This window comes from Oncorhynchus keta, chromosome 6 (assembly GCF_023373465.1).
Source record: "Oncorhynchus keta strain PuntledgeMale-10-30-2019 chromosome 6, Oket_V2, whole genome shotgun sequence".
In the NCBI taxonomy this organism is placed as follows: Eukaryota; Metazoa; Chordata; class Actinopteri; order Salmoniformes; family Salmonidae; genus Oncorhynchus; species Oncorhynchus keta.
Genome location: NC_068426.1, coordinates 23,491,638 through 23,516,709, shown reverse-complemented (window position 1 = coordinate 23,516,709; position 25,072 = coordinate 23,491,638). Strand labels below are relative to the sequence as shown.

The window sequence follows — 25,072 nt, the reverse complement described above, 5'->3', positions numbered from 1 at the left end:
TTGAAGATTTGTTTAACGAGCAAGCCAAAAGGCAAAGGCAAAATCAGTGGGTGCAGTTCCCTTTTAAAGTAAACCAAAGTTTTTTTTTTTAAATACGTAAAACGCCATCTAAGCAGTTATCAAATAATGTTACCGGTATATGCAGTTAACTTAGCCAGCAGAGTCTGCTAATCCAATAGTGATATAGTGAGGTAAAGGTGGCATTGGGCAGAGGAGAAGAGTCAACAATAAGACGGCAATCAGAGGACAGCTCCAGGCAGATGGAAATGATCACAACAGCACAGTCAGTCAGCTACTGTAGCGCGCTAGTACTAAGCAAAGGTTGAAAAACTCTGGAAGCCTACTTCACGGAGAACAGAGTAAGTACTGGGTTTGAGGAGCTAGAGAAGTAACTTTGTTCAACTCTGAGTAACCTGTCATATGCAAGTTAAGAAGGTACATTTCTATGGCAAACTATCCTGCTCCGGGGCAGGCTAACTCCATTTATCCTAAATAAAGTGTCCGAGCCACGAGTTGAGGACCAATGAAATCAGATACTCTCCATCTTGCAAAGATTGTCATCATCCCCTTCATTTGAGAAAGACAATCAAATAAATACTGTATTAAAATGTTTGTGTGTAAAAAAAACATTTTTAAAAGGTACTGTTAAATAGCGATGACAGCATTTGCTTTCCAAACTGTATGTTTTCCACGCGATTGTATTTAGAATTTTGCATAAGGCAAATTACAGCTGCAACCAACCATATAGTTCCCATTCAAGTCAAGACTGGCAGCTATTGCTCGTGTACCCATGAGTTTAACAGTCAAATTGCCAGATTTAATAGTTCCAAACCCCTTCTGTTGTTGATATGTCTTTGGCCACAACACAACAAGATGTTCCACAGATAGAAGGAGCGATAAGGAGTGGGGAAAAGGTGCTTGTGCATTGATAAGCACACCTATTTCACACCATAGCCTGCTGAATTTGCAAGATAACTTTTCTTTCATTTTGATTTAGGCTCAAATGAAAATGTGGCACTGACTCGCCCATAGATTGACGTTTCAGCATCGTCTCATTGAAGAGTTCAGTGTTCGACTTGTGCTACGTGCACTAGTAGTTAAAAACATGCTGGAGTTTATCTTGTTCTTTTGTGGATTTTTAATGGCGGTTGGCAACCAACTTTAAGATGCATTACCGCCACCAACTGGATTGGATTATGGACCAGAGACGGAAGGACTAAAATACCCTATAGAAAATAAATACATCATTAAATAGTATATCCCCTGAAGATATCCACAGCAGTTCACTTGCTCTTGGCTTTTCAAATCAGTTACTCTACAGATCTAATAATAAATCACTCCCTTTCCCTCCCACATTTCTGGCACTGAAATAGAATGTGTTCCACGGTCACCAGCGCCTCCTGACAATGATCACATCTCCCAGATGGATGTTTCCCCACCATTTTGTACTATTGAGGCGTGTGTCCCAGTCTCAGCATTGTGATGACACTTTCCTCCCTTCTCTCTCGGCCTGATGACATCTCTGCCCCCATCTTTTCCTGAATCTTATACAGGTTTCTTCCCGTTCCCTCTCCTTTCCACAGCTCTTGCCATTTGTTTTTAACCACTGTTTTTATGGTTAAAAACTGCTTTACTGATTCACAATTTCATCTCAACATTAGGATGTTTAAGAACCTGCTTGTCGATAACATCCACATCCTCATTTCCCTCTACTGCAACATGAGCTGGTACCCAGATAAACATCCCAAATATCTGTCTCACCCTTTACAAGCACTGCAAAACCTCATAGAATACTTCCTGTCTGCTCCGAGACAAATTAATTTAAGCTCACCAGTGCTGCAAAGGTGTCAGAGCCGATGACTACCCTGTCTGGCCTCACCTCCTCCACCCACTCTGCAGCCAAGAGTATGGTCATCAACTCCATTCTCTAAATTGAAGAAAGCGGCTACCACCACCTAATTTTCCTGTTCCTTCCGTATGACTGACTCAAGGCACAGTACAGGATCCATCATTCCCCTGCCTTTTCTGAACCCACATTCATCTTGTGACATTAGTACTCTATTCTCCATAAAGTAAGTCAGCCTGCCTTTCCTCCTTTCCATTACTTTCCATACACGAGATGTCTACGTTATCGGCCAATCGCTTGAAGGAGTAGTAGAGCCTTCCCCTGGTTTCCGCATCGGCAACCACTACAGTCTACTTCCAGGCAGTTTCCCTTCCTGCCACACCTTATTGTAAATGCCCAATATTTTCTCCATTGCAGTGTCTCTGAGATGGGACTTCATGATGTAACACATCTAATTCTTTCCAGGAGATGCTATCCCAGCTTTAGCTAAGGCTCTCTTATCTAAGGCAATGTAAAAGGGGCATTCAATGCATCCCCCACCATCTCCCTCTGATCCAGGTTCCCCGGATGCTCTCTTCTGTCCGATTATTAGAGCTGTGCATCTTCACAAATGCCTGGGCTAACATCTCTGCCCTCTCCATATCTCTCACTGCAACAATCTCCCCACTTTCAGCACAGGGAGATCCCAATCTCGTCTGACCCCACTCATCCTTTTAATCATCCCCCATACCACTACCAAAGTAAAAGTTCACTATAACCATGTTCCCACCTCCCAACACCACCTCTACATACTCCTGTCCTCCCTTCACCCACTACCGTTCAGTTTAATCAGGAACGCTACTAATTTATCAACTACACATTTACATACCTGCTTGAGTTTGACCTTCTCATACTGTTTACATTGAAACACACCAAACATCCATCACGAAGACCTTCAGCAGACACAACCTCTCCTACTTTACTCTCCAAATCCCTAGTCAGTGATCGGACTCACCGCCGTGACTCCACCCTCGTCCACTACTCTACCTCCATCTTTTTCCTCTCCATCACTAAACTCCAACCAGTCCTCCTCAACTTTTAACCCCCCTTACCTATCCAGCCATCTCTGCTCCAGTCACAGCCCAGTGTTGCTCAACCACCTCCACAGGAGGTAGCGGCAGGCAGACGTGCAATATCCCTGTCGTAGCACGAATGAAGACTGAGTAGATCTCGCTTTCTCGTAGGATACCCCTCAGGTTGAAAGGTTGACCAAACAAATTGGAGGACGTAAAGAACAGACAAGGTTCTAAACAATTAGAGCAGGCAGGAATGATTTTCCACTTTCCTTTTGAGCCAGAGGTTAGCCTGCCAGTGCAGGAGAAATCAGAGTTGCCTGGAATTTAGGCTTATTAGTGTTTTAATCTCCAAAGATGTATAATTGAGCACACTTATAATTGAGCACACGTTAGGCTACACATCATGAAATTAGTTAGGACAAATTACAGACAGTAGCCTACTAGTGGCAAAATATAACTCAATTGATGGAACATGACATTTATTTAAATAGGCCTATAGTTAACTCTTTATATTTTAATGCAGTCATGTCGGTTTTCATTTGCAGCATCTTTTCACCCATCGCTTTGTATCAATTCCAAAGACATTGGCAACTTTGTGTTTGTAGTCAACTTTGTTTTGATGTTACCTGTGGTCACAGATACACCATGTGATTCTATGCTCAGCGGAGATCTTCTGTGTATAAAGTGACGTGGGAGGGCAAAAAAGCATTGAATGACTGACTTAGCTGTACGAGTGGTCTGCGGCAGGCGTTAGATTAATAGTGATGGTTCTAACAATGAACTTAGCCTTAAAATGCTTTTGGGAAACCGGGTTTGTAGCAGCTGAGCAGGATCATGCCGTCCTGATGTGTGGGGAGAATCTGAAGGGTTGTTTACATCACACCGCCTCGTGATTGGTCGATTGTACCTCAACACTTGGTTTCCATTGTTGAGAGATAAATTCTTATTTACAATGACTGCCGACCCCAGGCCAAACCCGGAAAACGCTGGGCCAATTGTGTGCCACCCTATTGGACTCCCAATCAAGGCCAGATGTGATACAGCCAGTATTCGAACCAGGGTCTGTAGTGACACCTCTTGTACTGAGATGCAGTGCCTTAGACCGCAGTGCCTGTGTGTGTGTTAAGCGTTCTAGTACAGTTAAATAGTTAAGGTCGCTAAAAAATGTAATACCGGTATTGTTTTTTTTGGGGGGGGACAAGGAAAATATCAGATATCAGTATCAGCCAAAAAGGTAATAACAGTGCATCACTAATTTCTACCATATAAACCTCACTCAAACATTGTGGTGGTGTTATGGAGTATTCAGGGTACATTCAAGTGTCCTTTCAACCTCTCCAGTGTTCGAATGTGGCAGTGTTTTTGCACACTGGATGTGCCAATATGTTCTACAACACCAACCTCTCTCAAACATTGTGGTGGTGTCTGGGGACATACAGGGGATATGGATGCAGACTGCGTGTAAGTAGCCAACAACATATTTTTGATGCGCAAAGATAGTCACTTGGTGGACATTCGATGATGCAATTAGGTCATACATCAGATAACATTGGCAATAGGCTAGATTTGTTCCTACCAACCTAACGATTAATTTGACAACCCCCATGTAACTATAGTTCAAACACAGACCAAATCGAAGTGTACCTTGTGTAAGATGTTTGCTGAAAAGTTGTGCAAAATAAACATTTTGACTCTCGGGTCTGGTGATCAATAACAGGCAGACAAAAAAGATATCCGCATTATCAGTGGAGTCCCGGCTTTCGATGTGTACCAACGTATTACGTGTTAATTTCGTTTACGCTTCACAACGCTAACCGGAATGTAGGTAGCAGCCATCTTGAAATGAGGTCATTGGCTCGGCCTGCCCTTATAAATGTGTATGCCCATATATGTTAGTAAGATGTGACGGCACTGATCAATAGCCAATATACTCAGGGGCTACCGTTCTCATACCAGACTGAATTGAATTAAAACAAATATGGATGAAATAGACGCCAGTACTCATTTTAGGTGCCGGTAATGTTTACATTTAGGTACACGAGTTCCACAATCCTTTTGAGCTAATATTTCATAAGGGTAACAGGAGAAAAACATTTGAGGTGCCAGTACTTAGGTCCAGTGAGCTCCTGCCAAAGTTCAGCACTGAGTTTACCCAGTAAATTACTGGGAGCGTGTGAGTCTTTTTTTTATAACCTACTACAGTTTACTCACCAGCACCTCTACTGTTGTGGGTGTGCCCCAGCTGATATTTTTTCACTAGATGTTTTTTTGTTGCCTTTACTGAAATTCTATGCAGTGAACGTTTCAAAGGTAGATCTGATACGCACACAAAGTCAAGGATGACTCTCGGTGAATCTGTCATAGGCCAAGTTATAGGCCTAATTCGCCTTTACCAATAAACGTTTTCCAGATTACCTTAACTATCGTCGGCACAGTTGAAATTGCTTGATTGAAGTTCCCGGATTGCAGCTGTGGGAGAACCAGCCAATTGTCGCTCATGCGTTTCACAATGGATGAGCTCACCTGCAGCCACGTAGTAATTATGTCACCTGATGTAATCTATCTGTTGGTTAATAATTACCCCAGTCTTTGGTATATAAAGGTAGAAGGGTCTCTCCTACATTCCACCCGCTCTTTAGTTCACGATGGCATTCACTGGGAAATATCAGCTTGAATCGCAGGAGAATTTTGAGCCTTTCATGAAGGCAATTGGCAAGTAACGAACTATTAATAGGGTTATGCTCTTATCATAGACAGTATAAAACAGCCTCTTTATGAATGTGCAAACAGTTAGTATTTTGTTCTGTGGTGCTATCTTCTCAATTTTCACTTTCTCACTTTTATAAGGGTAGATAAGCCAACTTCTTGATGTTTCAACAGAACATCAACAATCTAAATTGGCAAAACAATATTTAGTGGGCTGTCATAGTTGGTCAGTTAACTTTTTTTGTTACTCTGCTCTCTGAGCATCCCAAGACAATCTATACAGTTGCCATTAAGTCTTTACATCTTGATTTTGTCAATTAGTTCATGTTTTTCTGGAATTAGTCTTATTACAGCTCAATTTGAGCGTTTGGAATTTGTGATTATATAGCAGATTATGCTATAACTTAAACCTCTACAATAGTTTGGCCCTAGGCTATTGCACTTAAAATGCCATAATTTATAGTACTGGATGTGCATGACCCACATGCAGCTGTAAGATTGTTTATGTCAGAAGGTACTCTTTGCACTTTCGCTCAATGGTTATTTGTAACCAATAGCATAACCCCTGCACCCAAAAATACTGCTAGTTCGGTTGGGGTTCTTATCGTAACTATGGTGCTACGGTTATTCTTAAATTTAAAGATATCATGATACAAATTCCCAAATTTAAAAGCATGGGTTTGTAATTCAACTGGAACCTGCACACCATTGCAAAAGGCTATAGGCTGAAAAGTAAAATGCACTAAGTTTTAAATAAATAGTCAGTTTGTATATGTAGTTCAATGTGTACTGCCAACCCCTTTTAACATGTTCCTCCTCAACACTTAGGTTTGCCAGATGATCTCATCCAGAAGGGCAAGGACATCAAGAGCTTGTCGGAGATTGAGCAGAATGGAGACCACTTCAAAGTGACCGTGACCACAGGCACCAAGGTCATGGTCAATTCATTCACGGTCGGCCAGGAGGCTGAGCTGGAGACCTTGACTGGAGAGAAGATCAAGGTGAGTTGGTCAACCAGACACTCCTGCAATTACTTGGCCTTGTGGGCACACCTGAACATTGGGTAACTTGTATTTGCGTTATGAATAACATGAGTGGGTATTATGGTATTGAGGTCAAAAGTATGCAGCCACTTTTTCCAGTTCCAACTTTTGCACATGAGAAACTTTCCTTAGTGCTCGTGCAAAGGTCTTGTTGCCCTCGATTAAGTTTCTCTCCCAACATCAGCTGTTTAATTTTATGATTGATGTTAAACCTGCTTAGGACAATCTGTAGTGCAGTAACTTGGTATGGTTTAGTATAGTTAGTTTACTACTCCTACATGTTATGTCATGCACTGACTCCTTTACCCTTCCCCAGTCTACGGTGAATCTGGTTGGGAACAAGCTAATAGTCTCAATGAAGGGCATTGAGTCTGTCACTGAATTCAATGGCGACACCATTATTGCTGTAAGTATGTGGTTGTTGGCCCAGCATGGGTTTGAACTGTGAAATGTGAAATGTAACTGCTGTAGACTCTAATCTGTGCACCTTTCTAGACAATGACGCTGGGCCCCATCGTCTACAAGAGGATAAGCAAGCGCATCTAGGGATCTCTCAACCCTCTTTGAATAAATGAAGGAAATGTATTTTGTCTTTGTGGTTTGTCCATAAAATTTCTTTGTAGCTTTGCTTGAGCTGCAGTATATAGCACTAGATGACAACATCAATTTTCACTTACCTCATGCATTCAATATTTCACATGGTACTTAGGCACATGGTTGGTACACTGATTCAATCTTTACTAGCATAAAGGTGGGAGCAGTCATGATTTCACAGGTACTTTGAGCCTTACAGATGTAGATGAGGCCTCCTTGTATATTGTAGTTCATACAGATGGAAGTCTCAATGTTAAAAGCATGAACTTCACTACTTACATTCCAACAGAATATCTAGCTATTGCAAAACTTCTGTAACCCACTTTCAATGTGAGAAGTGATGCTTCTGGGTAGATTTGGTCCCAAATTTGGTGACCACTCATACCCTTGAAATGCAGTGTCTACAGAAGCTTATTGCTTGTGGCTGAGTGCCTTTATGTTGTCCTCAACACTGCTTGCTTCAGCCATGGGCTTGTTCTGCAGGGCAGCCTCTCTCATGCTGTGGTAGACATGCTCGTTCTGCTTGAACATCCTCAGCTCGATCTCCGTCTGCATACGCATTGACTAGGAAACAAAGTCAGGGGTCAAAAGTCTGTTAATTGAGTTAACACTACCTGACATTCTACACTTCTATTTAATTTAACATTTGTTCTCTACTGAACGGGGCTGTCTTTGTTAAATTCCAAAAGCTAAATGACCTTAAGGTATTCGGTACCTCAAGGTCCTTGGTAATAGGGTGGCTGGGTCCATGGGTGACCATGAGGATGGCGTAGGCTTTGCAGATCATTTCATGGCCAACCTTGATGAGCCCTGCGTGCCAGTGGGTCACACCAGCACGCATGGTGGCCATGCCCAAATGGGCATTATTGGGATGGTACAACTTCCTGCTCGGGGGAGGAATAAAGATTAGTTAAGTGAAAGGAATGTGATGTCAATGCTAGACATGGTAATCTTATGGGCACATTGGTCTCCTCCCCATCACTCACATGTAGCCCTCCACCAGTCTGCCTGCGTATTCTGCAGCCTCTGAGAAGAACTGCAGGTAGGACAGCACCTCACTGGCTGTACTCAGCATACGCAGATGGTACAGGTGTGTCTTACCAAACACAGGCTCCTGTTTGTCTAGACACTCACGACACAGCTTCACCACCTATAGAGGGTGAGTTATATAGGCAAGAGGAAGGTGGTTCTTTATCAAGCTCAATGCCATTCCTAATGGTAAAGGATGGGATTGTTACCTCATGGAAGTCTCCAGCAGTGCGAGCTGCCTCAACCTTGGCCAAGCACTCCAAACTGAACTCCTGTACCTCCTTTACCAGCTGATCAGAGGGCTGAGAATAGTTAAAACAAGTGTTAGTGTAGGACTATTTAGGAAACATGTACACATCATGCACTCCTGATCATTGACAGTAAAATAAAGCTCATGACAAATGCAGTACTGCAGACAACCACAAGTGACATACACAACTGTTTCATTGAAGGACATGTTGGTCCAGTAAGTAGTCAAACACCTGGTGACCTAATGGTCAATTTGCTCTAAGTCAATGCCTATACATGGATATATATAACTTATGTCCATGTCATTGACCTGTGTCTAAAGACATGGTCATGTGCTGAAGGAGTTAGTCATAGGATTTAGCAATGTCTCAATTGGAATTCAGCATCAGGTGATTAAATCACAGATAACCAGAATGACTTAACTGCTACATGTATTTTGTTTTATGGTCTCTGCTAATGTTTAGGGTGGGGATAATGTGAGGCACGATTGAGTTAAGGGTGAGGGGAAGCATAGAACTTGACTCAACTGAATAGTAACTAGGCTGAACTGTTTAAGGCCCCTGGGCCCTCAAGAGGTATGATCATTTTAAAACGTGCTTCTGACGCATCAGCTGAGAGGTGCCCATCTGCGTGCAAGAGTTATGTGCCCAAAGTGAGTCTGGGTATGGCAGGGTCCAGGGACCCAGAACCCCATTGTTTGGAATGGAAGGAATTGACACCAACCCTGTCCTTAACCCGCCACAACTTTCCCCACCTTGTTTCCATTGGTCTCCTTGGCAGCCATCTTTAGGTCATCCTTGAGGTGCTCGCTGCAGCTTTTACAGGTACAGTCAAAGTGGTACTGATGCTTCAGGGCGCGCTGGCGGTCCGTTGACACATTCAGGAAGTCCACGTAGCCCACCGTCAATTCCTCGTTCTCAGCAATCTTACTCAGCGCACGCAGCTCGATCCTGGGGGAGCAGGGTGGCATGGTTAGCTCTGGGCCTTAGTGTACCGGCTGCTCTAGGATCAGCTCTAAATGTCACATGCTGGGCCATAGAACAGGCCCGAGAGAAGTTGATAAGCGAGATGCTGTATTTTGATGTCATGGGAGTAACCATAGGGGAGGGTAAAAGGGTAGTGTAGCCCCTAGGAATTCTTTGGATCATTTATGGCACAGGTGGTAGTGTGCTTTCCCTGTTAGGGTAGGGCTGTGACTGAGTTCAAGCCATCCTACAAATGTTTCCTCTCAATTGCTACGATAGCAAAAGTGCAGGAAAGCAATTACATTGACATAGTTTGCCAGGTACCTGGCAGCATTTAGGGTCTTTCGGAGATAGGAAACTGTGAAAACTTAATTTGCCAGTCAGCAAACATAAACATCACTGATTGGATAATCCTGGCTGCTCAAAGTTCAGAAGGTTATATTGATCGTTCTGAGTTCAATAACTTCTTGGACTGTTGGCTCCTGATGAGCAATAAATGACGCTTTAGAGAAACATCGACAGACAGTTTGCAGAGACAGTGGGGGTTTCCATGTTCCTCAACTTGAAGAAACAGTCTAACAAAGCAGTTGGGGATTTTGCACTGACAGATGACCAAAAACACATCTCAGGTCATCACCAACACAATGCAAGCAGTTAAAAAAAAATAAGAAAAAAAGCATTATTGTTATGATGGGATGTTTTGAAGTAATATTAAGGTAGATGACTGAAATTGAACAGTCTCTCACAATAGACACACCACTCAACAAAGCCCCAAGCAGGACAGCAACTCAGTCCTACTGGGAGCTAAAGAAACCATGCTATACGTTTTAGTTAGACCCAATTTGTAGAGTTTCATAATATTTCGTTTTCACCCTCCTAGGGGTTAAATTTGAGACTTGTGAGAATTACTCTTTCAATCTTGTTCACTGAGCAAAATAGTGCTGTAGTCTACTGCTAAAGAAAAAAATGAGAAATATAGGGAAAATCACATCAATGTAATAGTCAAGGTTAGAATGCCTGAGTGTAATTTGGTACAGTTCTGTTTTTACTTCCTCACTATCATCCAGTGATAGAGGTTTATAACAGGTGTTGAGATCTTTGAGGATTGGCTGTTCAAGGTTCAAAGGTTAGACGTTAGCTCAAAGCAGACAGGCAGACCCACCTCCTTTTAGAGTGGTAGGCTGCATTCAGAGTTGACTGACTGGAAGAGAAGATGGCAGTCAAAGTTTACAAATCACATATAAATCTCACTCTTTATCTTTCTCTCTTGGGATACATACTTGCCATGGTTCAGGATGACAGTACAGTTGGGCCAGCAGTCGTGGTTGACCAGACACAGGTTAGGGAACAGACCCACTCCCACCGCCTGCAGACCCCTCTGGTCACTCAGTGTAAAGCCATTACACTTGATCTACAGATGGATGGAGGGAGAGGGACAGATAGAATGAGAATGCCAGAAACAAAGTGGAGAGAGAGCGAATGATAGAGTGAGAGACCAAGGTTAATGATGACAATACCTCACAGTACATAGTAAAATAACACATACTATAGTCATAATAGATTAACCAGTGATCTTGTATGTACTGTGCCAAAGTTTGAAATAACTGGATAGTAAGATGACTAATTCAGTGATACGTACTATGCCAAAGATGTGTGAGATGTACTCCTTGCCATGCCTGGTTTTGGGACAGTAGTCCAGGAAGTTTTGCATGTCGATCTTGAGCTCTTTGAAGTCCTCAGCGAGCATGTCGGCCACGTGGTCCTCCAGCTGGTCCACAGAAGTCAGCTGGCCGTCCGACACAATGCCTGTGTCCTTCTGTATGCGCCACAGCACACGGGCAGTAAGACTGGAGAGGAACAGGGAGAGTTACCATTAATTAGCATTATAGGGTTATATTAACTTGCCACGGCATTGACAACAACCCACCCCAGTATTTCTTCCCCTTTCCCTCCATTCTCCTCCTACTCACATTTTCCTCCACCACCTCCTCTCTTCTTTAACTCTCCCATTCTCCTCTCCCTCCCTTCACGCTCTCCCTCCTTGCTTCCTTACCGTACATTCTCATTAGGGGCCTTTTCGTACTTCTTGATGGCGGCACACTCCTGCTTGTGCTCATCCCAGCATGCAGTCTGGCAGGTTCGGTCACAGTAGTGGGCGAATTTACACTGGGCGCAGCGGTGCAGGTTGGCCTGGCGACGGAAGCAGCTATGGCACACCTGCTGAGACAGACTGGAGGGAGGGTAAGGGAGGTCATGGGTTAGAGGTCATGATTTCTTATGGGGTTGCCCAGCCCCCTGGCACTCTTGTAGTCAAACGCTGTTGCAGTCTCATGCTCCCTCCTATCCTTGGTACTTTAACTATCATATTCATATGGATGTAGATATGAACAAAGCAGGGCAATAACCAGTGGATCATATCAGGGACTGATAATGGAGTGGATTTATTTAGCTAGCTATTTTCACTGTGGTGGGTCTCAAAGAGAGTGATTGTTCCCATTTGAAACGGGGGTTTATTAGATGGCCGTGGTTGTGTGAGAAGCCAGCAGGTTGGAGAGACAAATACCAGGGATATGTTGGTGTGCTGAAGAGTAGGCTTTTAGGGATGAATGATGAGCTCTCATCAAACTGAGTAGGGTGCCATTTCTGTACCTTATCAGTAAAGAGTATGACCTTTTCTGTGTCGGCATTTAAATCTCTAAGTCCGTTACTCCTTACCTCATATTTCCTCTTTCCTTTTTTTCTATAGGTCTTTCCTGGCTATCCTCTTGTTTCCCCTCACCCTTTTGCAGTGTCATCATACATATCCCAAAAATATTGGCTTGTATTACTTGTGTGATATATTTACATAATGGGCTATTTTGAGATGACATTACGGAAACATGATGACATTCTCCACACACCTTCCACACGTCTCTCTCTACTTCATCTCTCTCTCCTCTCTCTCTCTCTCTAAAACTCTGTTTGTAATTCATCGGAGAATGTTTCCACTGTCATTCCATGTACTTGTCGAGCTCCACCATTATATCACTGCTGGTGTATATATATTTATTTATGTGGGGTTCAGTGGCTAAGCTATTAGCCTCATCCATAGCTCGGAGGACTTTAGCTATTTATGGTGAAAGGTCTTGGTCTACTAGTCATATGAGAACTAGCCTATATTTCTGTTGCCTTATTATACAGTAAGGCCCGTAGTTGTTCAATAAACTAACTGAGTACATGATTTACTCTACCTAACACAGTTGAACATCAAGCACACATCAAAATATTTAAACAATGTGGACAACAACAAAGTTACCTTAAAACAATGCATACTGTAATTATCTTTATGATTGTGCCTGTTGTTTCATAGTTTTCAATTGAAACAGGCCCCAGCTGCCTAGGGACCCCCACTTTATACAGCCTATATATTGAATAAATTCCTAAAATTAAAAACGTACATGAAATACATATTTTCCATTATTGGATAAACATAATCATAGCAACTAATGTCTGTGGAAAAATTTGCCATTTGGGGTTAGGGGGTGCTCAAAATGTCCCCTCAAGGGGTGGCCCCTCAACAACAACATTCTTTAAACGCCCATGTAGACAGGCACCTGACTGGTCCCAGCTTTCACTCCCTTTGATGTGCCAACAAAAAGGTACCCGAGATCCCATTTCTAAAGTAAAGAAATCACACAATACATGAGGCCAGACATCCTAAAAATAAAAAAAAAGAGCAATAATCTAGCAGCATTCAAACCTACTTTCTGAACATGCATGTTGTACACAACTCCCTAGATCTCTGAACTTTGCCTTGAGGTGAAGGCCGGGGAGTACAGTATGTTTTTGTATATAAAAATAGAACATTTTGTGGCACACATTCAATATTCCTGGATAAACATGTCCTATTGGACATTACTGTGTATAGGCTAGACCCTCTAGAACAATTGTAACCCAAGGTCTGCAAAAAGTTTTAGCATAGGTCTAGAAAGATGTGTACGGGACACAGCAATGCCAAAAACATAATACTAAACAACGGTTGCTTAAAACAAAATGCCACACCTTGAAGACAAGCTATGGGCTTGTGTGTGTAAACAGTTTATCCCATGGGTCTCTGGGAGTGTGTCTAAAACGATATAACTAGTTTGTTATTAATGCCTGCACTGATTGTTGGCATGCTGAAAAGCTTCAGGAACACCATGTGATCTTCTTTTCTAAGAAATATGAAATGACTGCCTGATGATCTTCCTACTGCTTTCCTTAAATGTTCAATACCTGTCTGATACATTTAAATCACCGGAAAGCATATTTAATTCAGATGTAAATTTGGCATTACCTGATTCGACATATTTGTGTTATCTTTGTGTTAATAAGAGGCCAGATTCAAAAGCATCATGAAATAATTTTGACACATTTGTTTCTGATTCGCCTAGGGTCCTAAAATAGAAAACAAAATAGTGTGATGGTCAATGATATCCCTATTTTAAAACAAATATGTTAACATTGTAGTAAATATAGTACTGAAATGCATGTATTCAGTGGAATGCACTGTACTTCGACATTGTGAGGGTCTGCCACATTTCTCCTTTGAAAGTGAACTGAGTCATTGGATTATTATGACGTTTCCTTTATGCAGTTTGGCTCATTGAACGGGTCAGAATCTATGTTTAAAGGTGTTGAGTGGTATGGAGGTTTTTTGCAATACGCTGTAGATGTATGTGTTCCAGAGTAGAGACCCACAATATAGCTACTGAGTTACCTGAATGTCTTGTATTTATATGGTATTGGCTTTTCATTCTTAGTAGATCTAGTTTCTCAATGTTCATCTCAAAGTGCACTGGGTTGATAACTGTTCATTATTATTTATTTTCTTTCAAATCCTACGTCTGCTGTTTAGTAAGACGTGGTTGGGAAGGGGGGAAAGTATGTCACTTTAGTAAGCAACAAACACACAAACAGGTATTACAATATACAGTGTATCAATCTTGTTAAACCTCCATCTACTACTGTACAGTTGGATGGTCCATGAATAAGACCACACTTTTAGTTCAGTGCACTCTGTTTGTGTGTGTGTGTGTAGTGAGAGGTCACGGTCTCTATATCTGCTGGAATGCTGGTCACCGATATGCCTGCTTATGCTGGAGGACCAGTGTGGGGCCATATAAGAACTAGCGTTGGTAGGACAGCAAGAATGCAGCTCTCAGCGTTCAGGAATTGTGTCATAATTGCTCATATTTGCCAGGTTGCAGTTGTAAATGAGAACTTGTTCTCAACTAGCCTACCTGGTTAAATAAAGGTCAAATAAAAATCCCAAGCCTTTGCAAGGCTGGAGCCAAATTAATAGGAAGAATATCACAAATGCATTCATTTCATTTCCGCCAGTCATTTTGTGCGGTTTTGTCAAAGCCTCTTCTAACGAGTCATGCGCGAAAACAGATTCAACGTGCCCACTGGCTATATAAACCGGTGGGTGCAAAGTCAAACAGCCCGCCCGCTGGTTTCGCGGTGACCACATGGTCCTAAGGAACACAGGTGCTTTTTTGTTGATGTTTTTTAACAGCCTGCAATTTTCTTTCAGAGACGGCTTTCTTTTTTACAGCCTGCTATTCGACCGTCAAAAGTTTCAGGGCTGGCCCAAAAACATTGACAGTGAGTGAATCCTGCCTGGTAAAAAGATTGGATTATTTTTATAATCTAGTGTAACATATGTGGATGTGTGAAATTTACTCCTCGGCCTGCACCTGCGAATATCTAGCGTTTCGCGTGGCGCTGACTGGTAAAGACACTTCAGGAGGGCGGTCACGTGTGCTAGCAAGGCAGAGGTCCCGAGTTTGCGTGAGGTGTGGGCTGAAACGGGATGAAGTGGGACTCGCTAAACAAGCAGCGTGACGTCCTTTACACGAGCTCCATGTTGATTTACAAAGCTTGGGCACCTACTACACTATACCCAACATTGAACCCAATGCCGAGGACCTCTCAAATCATAGAAGTCAACATGATGGGCTGAACAATCCGCTCTGATGCTAACGTTTTTCTGTGTGAAAATTTGGGGAAGTACACTTTGGAAAGAATAATGCTGAATCATACATTTTTATTCTCTTGGAGGCAAAAGACACACAGTGTGACATCACTTTACTGTATATGAGTAGCACATTACTGAAAGTGTGTCAACATGACTGTATCTGCAAGACAAACGAATTTGCAAGCATTTAAGCATTTAAACAACCGGATGTGAAGTTTTGGACAAACTGGACTGCAATGTATTTCAATAATATTTTGTTTGGTTGTAATATTAAACAGATATTAAAATGAATTACATTAATACTTGAACAGCAGGTAACCTTTTTAACCCAGCACCTAAGGAGTAACTATATGCTCATTCCACGATGAGATACCAATACTATACATGGCCACCATGAATCAGGCCCTACCTGTCAAAGACATAGCAGAATGGATGTATTTTTTAAATAAAAAGAACCACAATCTCAAATTGTTAAAGATATGTATTGATACAGGAACCATATAGGTATCATTTGTGCATTACATTTGGCTTTATTACTGAGAAATAATGGATGTGTGCATGCCACAGAGATTTTGCCATTATGACCCAAATCTCCATGCATTGGGCCCTACCTGTCGAAGACCACTGCAGCGAAGCTGGGCTCAGCGAACACTACCTCCCCAGCCCAAAGGTCTTTGGTGGTCCTAAGACCCCTGCCCTTCTCCCCAGCATCAAACACCTCTACGTTGTCCATATCCAGGGTCATTACCAAGTGGACAAGACTGGAACACCTCACAGATAGAGGTTAAAAAGAGAGGGAGAAGGAGTAGTGCTGTCTGGAGTGCGCTTCTAAAACGTTCAGCACCTGCCCTTCTCCTCAGCCCGACCCCACCCTCCAAATATAGACTGGCCTTCCTGGGACTGTACCATCTGTGTGTGGGGGGGCTGTGGGAGTCTAGGGCCTTGAGAGTGGAAGTCCTGGGAAGGCGTATTCCATAGGGGGAAGAGTTGTACAGGTCTGCCTGGATGTCCTCCCCTACTTTGGGGTTGGTTGAGGCCAGGCCTCAGGGGTATTTTTGTCTGGCAGCTGTGTCTGTATGTCTCTGTCTGGGGAGGTAGGAGGCAACTGACTTGGAAGAGGCCTGATCAAACACTTCTCTCTGTTGCTTTTGTTCTCACTCTAGCTACTGTATCTGTCAGTATCACAGTCTGCAGTTTGCTCTTCTCTGCTTTCTGTGTCTGGCTCATTCACATTGGCTGTTCACACTTTCCTCTCATCCAGTGTCCCTTTCTCCCTTTTGTCAAAATATATACATCTCAAGGACAGCAAGACTGTCATATATGAAGAATGGTCAAGTGCAATTAAATACATTGTTCTGTAATTTGTAGTTATATAGGATAGAACTATTTAATACCAAACAATAAAACCTCATTGAAAGTCATGATTTATTGAATGCTGTAATATCCTGTCTCAACAAACCAGGACTTGACAATGACATACATTTTGGATATATGCTGCATGGGTCATATTTTCCCTTTCACGTCACAGGGTGATTAATACTCTGAAAGAACACCACCCAAAAGAAGCAAGGATGCTTCTGAGATTACACAGCCTTGTGAAGACAAGACTGTTTACAGTGGGAGAGTGGTGAGGAGGAAGAGAAGTTAGAAAAGCAGAAGGGGGAGGAGAGGAGGATAGGATTTGTGTGCCTGTCACATGTAGCTCCTGGCAAATGTTCTTTGGAAGGTGAAGATGGGAGAGACTTAAGACAGTGGCTCTGAGCATTTACCCTATTTGTCCTGTTGTACTCAAAGGTCTGATTGGTCTGGTGCTGCAGAAACAAAACACTGATCAGCTGAGTAGGAAACTATGCATCACCATCTGTGAATCTAAGATCATACCACAAAGCATTTGACTTCATAACAGCAGAATAACTACGAATACTGTAATGTAAGCAGTCAAACGAGTATAATATTAGTTTCCAAATAAAAATAAACTGCAGGAATTTTATTATTTTATATGATTTTCACTTCGCGGCTGAGCCATTGTTGCTCTTGGATGTTTGCACTTCACAATAACAGTACTTACAGTTGACCGGGGAAGCTCTGGCAGGGCCAACATTTTACAAACTGACTTGTTGGTTCCACATTGAAAGTCACGGAGTTCTTCAGTACAGGGCATTCTACTGTCATTGTATGTAAATGGAGATTGCATGGCGGTGTGCTCAATTTTATACACCTGTCAGCAACAGATATGGCTGAAATAGCCAAATTCACTCATTTGAAGGGGTGTCCACATACACTACATGTCCAAAAGTATCTGTATTCCTGACAGAGGGAGTGGGTTACATTAATGGGTGTGTGTGATTCAATACATAAAAGGCCTTTAAAATGTCCCCAAAGTGGGCCTCCCGGTGGCGCAGCGGTCTAAGGCAGTGCTAGTTGTGCAACCAGAGGCTCTGTTGCAGCCGGCCGCGACTGGGAGGTCCATGGGGCCACGTACAATTGGCCTAGCGTTGCCTGGGTTAGGCCGGTAGGGATATCCTGGTCTTTCAGTGCACTAGCGACTCCTGTGGCTGACCAGGTCGCTAGGTGTACGGTGTTTCCTCAGACACATTGGTGCGGCTAGCTTCCGGGTTGGACGCGCGCTGTGTTAAGAAGCAGTGCAGCTTGGTTGAGTTGTGTTTCAGAGGACGCATGGCTCTCGACCTTCGTCTCTCCCGAGCCCATATGGGAGTTGTAGCGATGAGACAAGACAGTAACTACTAATAATTGGATACCACGAAATTGGGGAGAAAAAGGGGGTAAAAAAAAGTCTCAAGTATTTTAAGCCAATACACAAATCAACCCATAGTTACATAAGAATACAACAATTATAAGCAATATACAGTACTCAAATGCACTCTCTATTTAACGAAAATGTCAACAGCGCATTTACAGTTCCCAACCACACTGAACACTAAAAATTCCACTCCAGTGTAAAGTACAGGGGAGCGAGAGCGACAGACAGAATGGTCTTGGCTGTTAACTTCCAGCTCAGTTGCACTCATCTGCCTGTCTGTCCAATACACCGTTGGTTTGTCTGTCGCGCCAACCGAGAGCTCTCACACACACACAGAAGAAACATTTACATCCTCCTTCTTGATAGCTGGTGCGCTCTTAAGAATCGGCTCCCTTTTTCCAATTTACGCCTAAAATGACATACCCAAATCGAACTGCCTCTAGCAAAGATGTGCATTTTCTTGGTACCATTTGAAAGGAAACATGACGTTTGTGGAAATATGAAAGGAATGTAGGAGAATAACACATTAGATCTGGTAAAAGATAATACAAAGAAAAAAACTTTTTTGTACCATCTTGAAATGCAAGAGAAAGGCCATAATGTATTATCCCAGCCCAGATGCAATTTAGATTTTGGCCACTAGATGGCAGCTGTGTATGCAACGTTTTAGACTGATCCAATGAACCATTGCATTTTGGGGGGAAAAATTGTTTCAAGACTGCCCAAATGTGCTCAATTTGTTTATTAATAACATTTCATGTTCAAAACTGCACTCTCAAACAATAGTATGGTATTATTTCACTGTAAACTGGACAGTGCAGTTATATTAACAAGAATTTAAGTTCTGCCAATAACAGATATGTTTTTGTTACATACAACCTCATGCTAATCGCATTAGTCTACATTAGCGCAACTGTCCCACAGGGAACACACCAATCATGAAAAAGTTATTGGTAGCGCACGGTGAAGGCTCTGTGCAGGATTTCACCACAACACTGAAACATATGGAATACCTCCATGAAATGCCACAAGTAGAGCAAAACAACTCTTAAAAAGCAAAGGAATTAATAAAAGTGCAGACAGGAAGATAGGAGAAAATAATTGCTCTATACTGTTTAACAGCAGTAAATTTGGTCTCAATAAATAGGAATGATTTTGAATGGTACATCTATACTACAAAAACAGATCTACATCTAAGCAGAGGTAATGCAAGAAGGCACCATTCAAGTATACACATATGATCATATAAGGAACAAGAAAGAATCAACGTTAAATCACCAATAAGTTGCGGCCTCCACTTGATTTCATTGGTTTTGTTAGGCTGTGACCATTTGCACAAACACGAGCATATCAGCACCACTAACAACTAGGAAATGGCAGATCAAAAGATGCACAGTTTAGAGTTCAGGAAACTTTGTTTGAGATAAAGAACTTTAATATATGCTATTTTGGTACCAAAAGTTCCAAGGCAAATTAGAACAGTACTGTCATGGGATGGAATGTTAGGCCCTAACATTGACTCAGGATAGTTTGCCAAACTCAGTAACTACAGTAGGCCTATGGCATTGGATGACAGAAACGTCTTCAACCTTCCTTCTCTCCATGTCTCCTGATTCAGTAAACGGTTCACTCAAGCCTTACCACCTTCACAAACAGGTTTAGAATCAGATCTTATTAACCCAAAACCATCTTTGAAGCGAACAAACTAATCTGTACCAGTTGTTCTGGCTATATAATTGTACCTACACCAGAAATATTCATCTCCAGTCTGAGCCACACTGTCTTCTAGTTCCCCCCTCTCTCCCTACAGATCATAGAAATCAAGGTGTGCTCCGGAGGGGTATTCATCCTCCAGCAGCACCTTCATCAGCTTAGCACAGGAGTCTTCACAGGTGAGCAGCTGACCCTGGGAGAGCATGACCGAGAAGGACTTCCTCACACCAGGGTCTGCCGTGCAGTCCCTGGCCTCCACCTGCATGTCTGTGTCCAGGGGACCTAGAGAAACACAGAGACAGGATCTAGGTTGGTCACAAGTCACTGGATGGTCATGTTAGAAAGGAAACAAATTGCAATATCGTGATAATGTGCAGTCATGATGATCCATTTCAAGGGTAAATTTCAGCTGAACTGGAATTGACCCCAGGCCTGACTGTAACATAGCTAAGTTCATAGGTCAAAGACATCCATAATAAATCCATTCAGTGCTCTATTTCAAAATCAGTAGTCTTACTACCTGGGGATTAATTTAATCTCCAATGCCAGGTTGAATTAGTCTGGCAACGCCAAACTCTCAAAGTCCTCCTGACTTCAGAGTCTGAAATGGGGCTGTTCTCGGCACAATGCATCAAATGAAGGGTGCTGTGCTTTTACTGGTTGACTATCCTGTCTTTCTCACCTACAAGCAGCCACACACAGCCCCAGGGCACCACCCCCTTCCATTACAATGGTTGGATTTTCAAATAAAAAAAACTAGGAGGGGAAAAATAAATTTCAGGGAACCAATCAAATATGTCGCACAATTTCTGAGCGCATATTGCATTAACAAACAACCTCCTTTCCAGACCAGTGTGGTCACAGCTCACCCTGCGCTGTAAGTCACGTGGGTTGTGTCAGCCAGGCTAAGGTTGAATGGCTCTTGACAGACAAGAACGATGACCAAGTCAATTTCATATGCTTTAAAAAAATATATATATATAAATGGAATAAAGGTCAGTTCAGGAGTGTGTACCTGAGGTGTATTGTTTTATTTATCAGAGGTGAAAAGCCTAAAGCTACCTGGGGAATAGTTGAGTACACGAAGGTCCGGCTCCTCCTCTGCCAGCACACGGAACATCATGTCTCGGGCTGCCTTGCCTGTGCAGTACAGCACCCAGGAGGGGAGGGGCTGCAGGGCACACAACGAGCTCACGTTGACTACACAGCGCCGCAGCCCCTGTCGTCGTGGGAACACCTGCAGCAGGCCGGCTGTCAGGCTGAGGGCGGAGCTTACGTTGAGTGACAGGTAGGAGTCCACCTCCGCCATGTTGGTGAAACTCTGCGCATAGCGCGACACGTCTCCCAGAGAGGCTGGAGGGGGAGGGGAACAGGGGGAGGGAATGGGAAAATGTCATTATACAACGGTTGAATTATATCACTTAATTGCAGTGTGTGGACTAGGCCTACTAGACTGTATAGTCCGACTATTGTAACTTTGGGAGATTTGATGAGCACAACCAAATACTAATTTATTTATTAATCAAATCTAATTGTAACTAAAGATGAGAAAAATAATGAGACCTAATTTTAAAATCTGTAAACTGAACACTTTTTGTTGGATAATTGTCATAGTAGACGTATGGAAGTCAAGCAAGCAGGAAGGCAGTAAACTGTTACAGGTGGATTAATAATTTACCAGCATTGTTTATCAGTATGAAATGTTCAATATCCTCGGAGGAAATCTCTTTCGCGGCCCTGATGACACTTTCCACCCCTTCTTTCATTCCTAGGTCTACGACAACACAACGAGTTACCAATCCTGCCCTGCCCGCATCCGACGAAGCCAAATTTTCCTGGAGTTCCCGCAATTTGTCATCGGAGCGAGCGGCCAAAACAAGCACCGACCTCGGTTTAAGTAACAGGGAAATCTCTTTCGCTATGGTTCGGCCAAATCCTTTGGACGCCCCGGTGATGATGCACAGCGCTCTCCCTAGGTCCTTCGCGTCTGGTATAATTACGTTGCAGATACCATTGGCCTGCATTTTGGTGAAATGGGAGCGGAGATGTACAGCTTCTACTTATAAAGGCTGGCAGAGTTTTGTAAAGAACCGTTTTAAAATAATTGTTCAAATCGATTAGATTGAGGAACGGATATGAAAGCCAAAAATAAACATGACGAATGAGCACTCCTTTTATCCCGCCCACTTTGATGTTCAAGCAAATTCGCGATTTAGTTTGTAAAATGAATAAGCAAATGTTTTATTATATGCCTAAATGTGGGCTGTGCTGGCCAAAGTGTGTTCTTATCAATGATGTATCTTATTGTAGCGATATCCGCGCTTATAAACTGGGGTCGCTACATTATTTAAGCAAATGAAAAATGAAAATATAAAATAAGACAACCGAGGTAAAGCCAGTTTCAAGCTGGATATTCGCGCTTTCAAACCTCAGTAGCCACTTGAGCCATAGACTCCAAATAAGTGTCATAATGTTGGAAAAATTGCCCACAACATTGCACAGGTCTTATTTAACATTGGACATTAATTCGCTTTTCAAAGCTAATAAACATGTGGAAATGTGAGCAGCATTTTGTAGTCCTCGTTGAATTCGTTAGGGAGCGTAAACAAAGTACAAACTTTTTTTACATTCAAATTTCAATAGTTCCTTGGTCATGTGACCTAGTGACTTCAAACAAGGTTCAGAATGTCCACTGACTACCCTTCTATATTGCACACCCTTTCGTTTGTTCATTTTTATCTCACATGGTTTTACACACATTTTTCAAAATGTAGAATTTCAATAGCTCCTTGGTCATGTGACCTAATGTCCACTGACTACCCTTCTATATTGCACACTCTTGTTTGTGTACTGTAAAATCATGCGGTGTACATTTTTCACAGTTTCACATTTGCAATAGCTCCTTGGTCATGTCAATTACGCTCCTAAGAAGCATGCAGTGGATATACACCCATATTGCATAACCTCTAGTCATGTATCTTCTATATTGTTGTACATTAATATTAGTTTGACAATTACGGGGTTCAGTCCAGTGTTGTGTTTACCCTTTTCTTTAATATTTATCTATAATAATTGGTAGTTCTAAGTACTTATTTTCCCTGTTTTTTATTTTTCCACAGTATTTAACAGTGGTACACAATAGGAGAGAGACAAATAATATCTCCTTTCGTTGTTAATATCAACCATAAAGGAAAAAGTACGAGTCATGCTATTAATTGTCCAGAGCTGGTGAGGTAGGCTGCAGTGGGTTTGCTGGTCAATACATATACTGAACATGTAACCACAGTAATGGTGGCCAGTAAATCAATGAATAAAAATGTCATATTGACAAATTAAACTGAAATTGTAGACCTTTAATCTTTTAAAACATGCAAGACACTTAACTTCAAATAAGTATAAAACATTTCCGTGTTAACTTTCTTTTTATCCCTGGTTGATGGACATTTCAGAGCCTCTTCAGTGTGGATGGGGTATAGCATACATTTTCAACAACAAAGACTGCACTTCTAGTTTGTGTTCTTTACTCTTTTGAACTCTTTCGTCTTCATTCCTAGGCACAGCACATGGAACCACCGTTGGCATGCAAAACATTCAATCTAAAACAAACCAAACATAACACGTTATAAATAATATCAAGTATCAATGCTGTATGACGAATTAGCCATCCATTATGTTATGTCATAAATTGTCTTACATGCCGTCACTGTTGTCAAAAGATTATAAACATGTTAAATAAAGTTACTAACCCAGTCAGTCTTAGGGCCACATCCAGGTTCTTTATCAGTGGCACACATGAAGCAGTTGTTGGCTTTGTTGAACTCTGAAATCATAGGCATGAAATGAACATATGGCTGTCCCACACAACTACATAAAAATAAAGCATTTACATTTACTTTGAATTAAATGTCATTACATACCAGAAATGTTTAGTATATTCTTAGCCATTTCTTTTCGCAGTTGCTCCATATGTTTTTTGAAGGCTCCATGTCAATTTGGGAGGGGATGTTGGGGAAGTTCTGTGCAACTTCCTTGGCCATCTACACCAAAAAATAAAATAGAGTTGTTGACCTAATTGTCACAACAGCTAACCATTCATTATTGAAAATATAACTACCAAACCTGCATTACAAAGACCCCACCGCTGAAGGTGTCCTGCTGCATGGTGTGAGTTATTTCCCCTCCTTTCCACTTTATGTCCACCCAGTCGTCTTTTCCATGACAGGATCTTCTCATTTTGAAGTATTCTCTTGTTTTATGTAAACATAATGTAATTCTGATTAGTTATAGGCAAATGAATACACAAGCCAAATGTGTATGCTGTTTTTCTTATCACTTTAATCTAGTAGGTAATTTTCTTCATGCCCCTTTCTACACACAGCCTAAATTATAGGCACTGAACCATTTACAGGACAATAATAAAAGTAGCATATAGGATCCAACCCTATCACATAGTGAATAAATGTAGAGCATTTGTAGACTTTAAGAAAAAAATATTAAGTGACAGTTTAATCAGTATGTGCTTACCTCTAGCGACTCCAAAACCCGCATGTGGGAGCGTAATCATCGCCTGAAACGAATTAGCATAACGCAGCAGACATAAATATCCCTAGAAAATATTCCTATTCATGAAAATCACAAATGAAATATATTGAGACACAGCTTAGTCTTTTGTTAAACACCCTGTCATCTCAGATTTTCAAAATATGCTTTACAGCCAACGCTAGACAAGCATTTGTGTAAGTTTATAATAGCCTAGCATAGCATTATGCCTTGCTAGCAGCAGGCAACCTTGTCACGGAAATCAGAAAAGCAATCAAATTAAATCGTTTACCTTTGAACTTTGGATGTTTTCACTCACGAGACTCCCAGGTAGATAGCCAAAGTTAAAAAAATTCCCAAAATATTATTTTTGTAGGCGAAACAGCTCCGTTTGTTCTTCACGTTTGGCTGAGAAATTGCCCGGAAAAATATTCCAAATTAGCTCCATAATATCGACAGAAACATGGCAAACGTTGTTTAGAATCCATCCTCAAGGTGTTTTTCTAATATCTATTCGATAATATCTGTACTTTACGCGAGAATCTCTTTCGGAGCCACCATGTGACCACTT

At 41.9% G+C, this 25,072-nt stretch overlaps 3 protein-coding genes across 4 annotated transcripts; 1 reads left to right on the top strand and 2 right to left on the bottom strand.

Moving 5' to 3' along the window:
* The first annotated feature begins 5,472 nt into the window (after positions 1–5,472).
* On the top strand, positions 5,473–7,235 carry LOC118385267 (fatty acid-binding protein, liver-type-like). Its single transcript, XM_035772256.2, has 4 exons — positions 5,473–5,613; positions 6,436–6,608; positions 6,967–7,056; positions 7,146–7,235. Exons 1-4 carry the CDS (start codon positions 5,547–5,549, stop codon positions 7,194–7,196), a joined length of 381 nt encoding a protein of 126 aa, XP_035628149.1. The 5' UTR covers positions 5,473–5,546; the 3' UTR covers positions 7,197–7,235.
* A 131-nt stretch (positions 7,236–7,366) lies between these two features.
* On the bottom strand, positions 7,367–16,395 carry LOC118385266 (histone-lysine N-methyltransferase Smyd1-like). Of its 2 annotated transcripts, XM_035772254.2 has the most exons (10): positions 16,100–16,395; positions 11,541–11,717; positions 11,127–11,334; positions 10,768–10,898; positions 10,650–10,688; positions 9,277–9,472; positions 8,483–8,575; positions 8,231–8,394; positions 7,960–8,128; positions 7,367–7,808 (listed from the first exon to the last, which is right to left on the bottom strand). In XM_035772254.2, exons 1-10 carry the CDS (start codon positions 16,231–16,233, stop codon positions 7,656–7,658), a joined length of 1,464 nt encoding a protein of 487 aa, XP_035628147.1. In that variant the 5' UTR covers positions 16,234–16,395; the 3' UTR covers positions 7,367–7,655. The 2 variants fall into 2 exon arrangements, with proteins under 2 accessions (XP_035628147.1, XP_035628148.1); XM_035772255.2 differs by lacking the exon at positions 10,650–10,688.
* A 2,581-nt stretch (positions 16,396–18,976) lies between these two features.
* On the bottom strand, positions 18,977–22,143 carry LOC118385264 (sepiapterin reductase-like). The gene is made up of 3 exons (XM_035772253.2): positions 21,641–22,143; positions 21,025–21,315; positions 18,977–20,244 (listed from the first exon to the last, which is right to left on the bottom strand). The coding sequence occupies exons 1-3, from the start codon at positions 21,984–21,986 to the stop codon at positions 20,054–20,056; spliced, it is 828 nt and encodes a 275-aa protein (XP_035628146.1). The 5' UTR covers positions 21,987–22,143; the 3' UTR covers positions 18,977–20,053.
* Between the last annotated feature and the right edge of the window lie 2,929 nt (positions 22,144–25,072).

Bases quoted from the DNA above. Each gene is read 5' to 3' on its own strand.
- LOC118385267 (XM_035772256.2), top strand. From the start codon at position 5,547: ATGGCATTCACTGGGAAATATCAGCTTGAATCGCAGGAGAATTTTGAG. The intron at 5,614-6,435 runs GCAAGTAACGAA...CTCAACACTTAG, and splicing joins GCCTTTCATGAAGGCAATTG to GTTTGCCAGATGATCTCATC. The intron at 7,057-7,145 runs GTAAGTATGTGG...GCACCTTTCTAG, and splicing joins ATGGCGACACCATTATTGCT to ACAATGACGCTGGGCCCCAT.
- LOC118385266 (XM_035772254.2), bottom strand. From the start codon at position 16,233: ATGACCCTGGATATGGACAACGTAGAGGTGTTTGATGCTGGGGAGAAG. The intron at 10,689-10,767 runs GTATGTATCCCA...CTTCTCTTCCAG, and splicing joins GTCATCCTGAACCATGGCAA to TCAGTCAACTCTGAATGCAG. The intron at 7,809-7,959 runs GTACCGAATACC...TTTGTTTCCTAG, and splicing joins CTATTACCAAGGACCTTGAG to TCAATGCGTATGCAGACGGA.
- LOC118385264 (XM_035772253.2), bottom strand. From the start codon at position 21,986: ATGCAGGCCAATGGTATCTGCAACGTAATTATACCAGACGCGAAGGAC. The intron at 21,316-21,640 runs GTAAATTATTAA...CTCCCCCTCCAG, and splicing joins CATACTGATAAACAATGCTG to CCTCTCTGGGAGACGTGTCG. The intron at 20,245-21,024 runs GTAGCTTTAGGC...GTGTTTCTCTAG, and splicing joins TGTACTCAACTATTCCCCAG to GTCCCCTGGACACAGACATG.